General features: G+C 36.5%; 1 protein-coding gene across 1 annotated transcript in view; it reads right to left on the reverse strand.

Moving 5' to 3' along the window:
- The window catches only part of LOC104539309 (attractin-like protein 1), a gene marked incomplete at both ends in the record, with an annotated part of 60,591 nt that overhangs the window by 45,666 nt on the left and 7,286 nt on the right, over positions 1-7,639 (reverse strand). The window contains 2 exon segments of the mRNA XM_010182794.1: positions 1,508-1,521; positions 5,177-5,193. Of these exon segments, the coding sequence (XP_010181096.1) occupies positions 1,508-1,521; positions 5,177-5,193 (31 nt within the window).

Genomic DNA, 7,639 nt, shown 5'->3' on the forward strand with positions numbered 1-7,639 from the left:
ACCCCTTTAATGATGACAAGGTCCCAGGGTGGACCATGAAACCCAGAGCAGCCTTAGGAGATAAATGCAGCCCATCAGAAACAAAAGACTTCAAGCAAAATCAACACACATGATAGTCATCATAATCCTTAATAGTTATAATATCTAGGCAACGTGTAATCATTGTGTCTGATATCTCAAATTCCATATGTATCGGCTTTGGCTCTTTGCTAGGGTAACAAGTCAAAATACAGACATGACTGCTGATTACCATGCTATCAAATACAAACCATCGAAGCCACCGCCTTATGCTACTCTGGGCGCATTGTTAGGATGCCAAAAGTAGATTATTCAAAACGTTTTTTTTAATGTCTGATTAAAATATGGTAAATAGCTGAGAAGTAGGCCACCAAAATGCTCCAAGGACGTGCTTAAAGCAAATATTCAACTACGTGGCATTAATTCCATGCTGTGGTGGACTACAGCTGAAGAATGCTGGCGAGAGCAGAGACCGAGTCTTGATATCACCAAGGCTTATCAGCAGAAATAACAACTGCTGCAGTGCACGAAAGCCAACAGGACAAAACAGAGTGAACAGAAAATTCGGGAATGTCAGCCTGTGACATCTGCAGTCACCAGTGTGCTGTGACTATCAAAATAATTCCTTCGGAAAAAAAAGAAAAAGAAAAAAAAAGAAAAAGCATAAATCTAGGCCTTATCTCTCACACTGATGAAAAGTTCAGTCATCGTAACTGGGAGTCTCAAAGTACTTGAAGCAACTGAGCGACTGCAAGGGTGCCAAATGAGAACGCCAATCCAGTTTCTTCTTCAGGTTTAAGAAATAATGGCAGTTAAAAACCCTTCACTTGAACTCTATGGTTGGTTCATTTAATGCAAAAGGAATGTAGGAAACTGATTTATTTGCTTCAAATATCTTGCCAAAGATGCTTATCAAGAGGATCAGAGAGGCAGGAAACCAGACTGCCTGTTCTCTGTACCCAGAACTTGCTGGTGTAAGATGCCAGTTTCCAGGCCTCTTGAAAAATATTGTTATCAAACCAGATGAACAAAAAACACAGAAGAAATCAATTCTGCCCTCCAGAAAAACACTTGCTGACATGAAATCAGCCCCATATGTGTGTAAATTTTTCTTCTCAAGAACACCAGCTTATTTACTGAAAGGTCAGATGATCTTTGCTCAACAGGTAAGTGGGAAGAAAGTTACTCCTCAGAGTTCTGAAGATTTGGTCTTTCTTCCTCAAGACCTTGATGAATGCATATTCTCAAGACATCCAAAAACCACAACTGAGAAACTCATCCTGTCCTCACTGTATCTGGCACTTTAAATTGTTCAGATTATGAGTTGAAGAGGAGCCTGCAACTCTGTCAGAATCAGCCCCTTAACTTCATGTTAAATCCATTGTTTACTCTGAAAATTTGAGTCAGACTAAGTTGCTTTGAGATCTACAGTGAATCTGATCATTTATAGTCCTGACACATTCTTCAAGCACTACTGCTGCCTCAGCACCAATTTAATGAGGGCTGAATAATTTGCAGATGAGTGCAGTGAGCAAGCCTATCTTTAATGAATAGCCAATTACTACTGAGGATCAAAATTCACCTCTGTTTCTTAATTATGCAAATTGCTGAGGAATTATATATCTCTTTCAGAAACATATTCCCACCTTTATTTAAATTCCTTTCATTTTGGATCTTAAATTGTCCTGGAAGTGTACAATACACTTCTGATTCATGTTCAAATGTGCGCATCACAATATATTACCAAACTTCAACAAACTTTTCAAGCATCATTTGAACTCCTTGATTTCTGGGAAAATAGTTGCCCTAGGAAGAAACGTACAATTAAACTTTAAAAATGCAGTGGCCTCTTAGTGCTCACATTTCCACAACATTCACAGTTTTGAGAAGGGCTTGCCATCAGTTTGCCTCTGTTCTGCATCATTATGAACAAAAAAACCTGCTAAACCTAACTGAAAATAAGAGCTATATGAAGAGAGATCATCTACTCTATTTACTGCCTCATTGCTTGGTTTCTATTCTTCAACTATGCACCAATTATAACTATGCTAGATACCTCTACATTTCATATATTTACCCAGTGAATTACACATTATAAGCAATGGAAGCAAACTCCACGGTTTTTAAGTGTCTTAGTATATATTAGACACAAATGATGAAGTCTGGATGTAATCAGTAGTAAGAGCCAAGTATTAGGCCATAAAAATACTTATTTCTACTAGTCTCTTCAAATTTTGCTGTTGTGGCATTGGTTAAAACACAAAGTAGAATCCAGCAAACTGAGAAGTCTGCAACTTCCACAGTTTCCATCTATAGGGATTATAGCTAGTATTCCAATGGGACTTTGGTTTAGATACTCTTGAGGTTCTTCTTTATAGGGGATGTTTCTTTTGGAAATTTAGGTTCTCTTCTCAGGCATCCAAAGCTAGTCAAACTCCGCACTTCCTGAAAGTAGGAAGGCAGTTAAACTAGTTAAACTGGACACTCAATGGGAAAACTCTGATATGGAGACAAACTGCTGAAATAATTTATTGGACTTCCAAAACCAGAATAGCAAAATGGGACTGCTAGAAACTGTAGTAAAGAGACTATTTCAGGGAAAAAAAGTAGATGTCAGCTTCACTACACTCAAGCATATGATAAAACCATAAAAGCATACCACCCTCTGAGAATACTTTGAGCTAACAAGGAATAACATTGCCATGCAAAGCTCACTAATTAACTGCAACCTACACTCAAGTGTAATTTATAAAGGATGCTTAGCCCTGAGAAGAGCGAGGTAAAGAAAAGTTGTAAACAGTTTACATAACAAAAGGCATTGTTTAAAACTGCCCTCATCTTTGTTTATGCTTACTACACCAAAATTAAATCTTCTCAGAATTTATTGCATGCTAACAAGAAAATTGTTATTTTTAGTTAAATCCCACAGTTGTGAACAAACTCCCAAGATAACTAATTGCACTTTCAAATGAGTATACAACATTTGAATATTAGCAGGAACAATTAATTAACCTCATATTGTTGTTGTTTTATCTACTTTGCAAAAACTCAAATTTTCTTTCATAATGTCTTGCTTACTAGGTCAGCAAACCGCATATAAGAAAAAATACCATGTCATTTTGCTTTAATACAAGTCTCTGCAGTCTAACCATTGTGTTTACTTGGGCATTCTCTTAAAGAGTATAATTTCTTTTCAATGAAAGGAAGATATTAAATTTTTGGTGATAGTTGTAGAATGCATCTGCAAATTCAACAGTGCTTTGACTTAACACTATAAAGGTATTTGTTCTGTCCCTTACTTTAGTACCAAATGAACCTTATCCTTATCCTATAAAAGGAGGCAATCTACTAATTTCCAATCTAGTATTGAAATTAAGACACATTATGGATACACAATGAGGTCTAGACAGGCTGTGGAGACAGCGACAGTCTCTTCCCTCCGAATCTTTCCAGAGCATCAATGTTTCGTGTTCTTCCAAAGCCGATTAAGAAATTTTGTACCACAACAAAGACTTTGTGTATTAGAAAACAATCTAAAGTCCCACATCGCTTCTATGAACAATAAAGAGTTCCTAAGTCTTCCAGGCTGCAGTATTTACCAATATCATTTTAACAGTTTGCAAAATACACAACAGTTGCCAGAGTGATTTTTTTTTTATTCTCAATACAAGAATATCAAATAAAGTAGAGATAAAAACAGATTCAAAGTCTTATTTCCAAATGTTGCTCTGACACATTCACTAATCCTGAAAGCTTTTGTTTCACATAGGCAGAAAATGTAAAAGACTTTGATATTAAATACACATGGCAAAACTCCACCATAGAAAATAAAGATTAAAGGCATAGCGTTCACCTTACAGTCGCTCTGACAACATGCAAGAACTCCACACCACCACCTGTCACAAAAACAAGCCATCTAAAATGAAATCTCACCCCTTATATCATTATGATTGCAGTTTGAGAGGAAAAGGCAGACGAAAGAAACTCAAGCAAAGTTTCAGAGAGCCTCTGTCACATCCGATAACACATTTAGGCTATCTCATACAGAATGAACTTAACCGGACAGATACGAATGAAAAAAATTGTACTTTTTCTAAATGTCACTGTAAACCAGCATAAGTCATGACAGCATTTCATTAGATATTCTGATAACTAAATTATAGTTTAAGCCAAGATAAAGTGCATACATTTGTCTATAATTGCATAAACTTTGTGTGAGGTATCTCAAATTTACATCACCACATTGGCTCAGGATATACTTTATTTAAATAAAGATATGCTCAGCAGGATGTCACCTTGTAGAAATTCAAAGCTCTGAAACGTAATAAAAATCTAGCTTACAAACACTTAAAAAAAGCTATTTCTCACTTATACCTTAAGCCAGTCAAGTAGTACCAGTTATATCAATACTCTATCACACACTATTAGATTTGAAGACTTCACGTGCAGTATTTTAATAGAAGTTGAGGGGGGAAAAGAAAAGCAGCAAAATAAATAATCATTGTCATTTGTGATTTTGTTATTTCAGTTTCAAATACATTTTCAACATTATCTCATATCAGAGTGGACAGACAATGTGCTTCAAGGCTGCAGTAAGTACAATATCAGGGGAGATCTTCTGACATCGAATAATTACTTGTCTCTCTCCTCTATTAACAAATAATAGAAAATACATGTGTTTCTAGTAGAAGAGTTTTGCTTTGGCCAGGTTCTACATTTATTGAGGAAAAAAGCCAAAAAAAACTTAAGTATATAACCTACATTTGCATCTCCTTCTTGAAATGGAACACTAAAAATGATAGTATCGAATATTTTGATTCACAGTATACGTCCCTAAACTCTTGCATTCAGATCTAGTACAACATAAAGGCAATTCTTAACTGCCATTTCCTTCGTAGACACCTCGGTTAATCACCAACATAAGAGCAAATCACATACCAGCTTGATATAAGCTTTAATTATTATTAATCATTATCTTTCATTTTTCTGTAACTGTACAACCCTAAGCTACTTAAAAATTTGGGTTCTTTATAAAGACAAAGAGATGCTGCATGTTCTACAAACCAAAACAGACACTTTTAGAAATGTCCTTTGCTAACATGGACTGATTTCCTTGTAACAGAATCTTATTCTGCTACGACATCCCATTTGAGTGTACACTGTGAAGTTTGACATCTTTTGAGCATACATATATTTCACATACATGCATTAATGATGGGGTCGGCTTTCCAACAGTTTAAACACAGCAATAAGCATGTGAAAATTTAACTGCTAAAAAAACTGAACCTGACCACCCATGGACAGGTGTCATGGGTTTATACAGTTGCTCTATCATCCAATGCCTCCTCCCCACCTGGGGTAGGGGGTCAGGAGAAGGAAAGGAGATTCACGGGTTGAAATAGAAATATATTTAATAAAATAATAGCAACTAATATTAATAACAGTTACATTATAAAACACACAGAGTTATACTCAGTCAATATTGTGGAGGAGTAGGCCTCAGATGTAGGATGGTAAACAAGTCCCTCTCAAGATGTCAGCCGTGGAAGACAGGGCCCCAGTAAAGCAGGACAACAGGTAATTAAACTTCAACTACCCTTCTCTTGTCCCACTGTTAAGAAATTACTATGGATCCCTTTCCTAAGGAATATTCTAATGGCAGCTTCATGTGTTTGCCAGAGACATGTAAGAGTTTTCAGCCCTCTCCCTTCCCCACTATTATAACAGAAACATGATTAGCTCCTGGCTCATTTCAGTGCTGCCATGCAGGGCATTCTCATGTGTTTCACATACCAGTAACAGCTTCTTTGTGGCCCTTTGATCTCACATACCGGTTATAGAGGGAGCTAGAGTTTTCCAAAGCAGAGAAGTACGCATCTTCAGTACCTCCCTGTCCTCAACTGCTTGCAGCCTGTCTCTAACGAAGCGGCATGGAAACATGCACCCTTCACATGGCACGAGGGTACCAGAGGCTTACATGTTTTCACTGCTATTGTGGCTGTCTCCATCATTGCTCTCTTTTATACTGCCTGTTCATATTCTGCTACTGACTGCATTTCCAGGCAACCACAATGTGAAGAGATGTTGTAATCTAAACAAGTGAAAGTGTTGAGCTTGAAAAGCCAAAATAAACCAGAACCTTGAATTATCAAAGCAATTCCCTGAACAGCTGATGTAATTGAGCACTGACACTAGACTCTCAACATAACAAGGCAGTTAATGAAAAAGCTTCTATACCCTAAACTACCTGTGAACTACCAGTTTCAGAAGGTCCCCTCAGAGTACCTCAACAGAGCACATTACGAGATAATTGTGAGGCAGCTAAAGTCCAGACAAGGAAAGCAGATATATTCTGTCTCCCATTGATTTAAGCATTTAGTATGAGAATTGGGGAAAAATCCCCTGTGATGGACCATAAATTTCTACATAACGGACAAGAACTATTGATTACAGAAGCTGTAATTCAAAGTCATTTTGTGTACATCCTCCCCTTAACAAAGTATTTTCTTTTTCCATGGACATCTATCTAACACTACTCTATTTGTAACAGAAATTAAATAGGTCCAGCTTATTCATAAATATGTGTAGAATGACATGAACAGAAATATGTATGTACACATTTGTGTACGTCTATACATACGCATATGTATAAATACACGTATGTACATGTATGCCCACAGATGTACATTCCATAGAACAGTAAGCAATATTAAATAAACAGAGAAGCACATACTAGAGCTGGGAGACTATTCAAATGAAAATTATCTGGGGCTCCCAAAGGCATTCAAATGAGTTCCACTCCTGTCTGCTCACTAGACATCACAGTCACAACAAGTAATATCTCATTTCAATCATTTCAGAGGCAGCAGACAGATCTAACAATTCTGGTATGGATATGTTGCTCTCAGCCATAAACTGCCATTACTATTGCAATATTATAAGCAAATTTAAAAATCGCAAACATTTTCTTTAGGTTACTGGAGGAAACTTTTGGCATACAACTTTTTTTTTTTAATACTTTGAATAAATGCTGTGTCACCATCTATTTCAATGATGATACAAACATCAAGTTTTTAAAAACAATTTCCTGAAGACACTTCTCGCTACTGACTTGAGATTTTTGGATCTGCAATATTAATGACAGTGGTCTTTTCTGGCAGATGAGTTTAACAAAATTTTCTTTTGCAGATCTGCCATTATACCATTAATAGTAAGGGCCACACATCTCTATTCTGGCTACTATCAAAAGGAAGAAAACGCATTTAACATTTAGTAAATATAACTGTAGGGCAATTAAAAGCGATGCTTTCATGTAGGAGTTCAAGAAATCCCTAAATAGCTACAATGTGAACAGACAACGCAAATGCTCTATTTCTGTAGGGTTTTTACACAACCTAAAACTGTTTGTAGTGTGAGCACTGTCACTTCCCTGATAAAAATGAGCAATTTAGAACAGAAAAAAAAATAAAGTCATGTCAGTAGTCATTATAGCTTCCTGTTGGATTAGCCAAGCTATTCACCACCCAAAAACAATCCTGCAAGCAGTTCTATGGATATGTGAAAGTCAGGATTTCTTTCTCTGTTACACTGAAAATTATTATTTCTTGTTTTGATTCCTGCT

This window comes from Mesitornis unicolor, unplaced genomic scaffold (genome assembly GCF_000695765.1).
Source record: "Mesitornis unicolor isolate BGI_N332 unplaced genomic scaffold, ASM69576v1 scaffold12454, whole genome shotgun sequence".
Taxonomy (NCBI): domain Eukaryota; kingdom Metazoa; phylum Chordata; class Aves; order Mesitornithiformes; family Mesitornithidae; genus Mesitornis; species Mesitornis unicolor.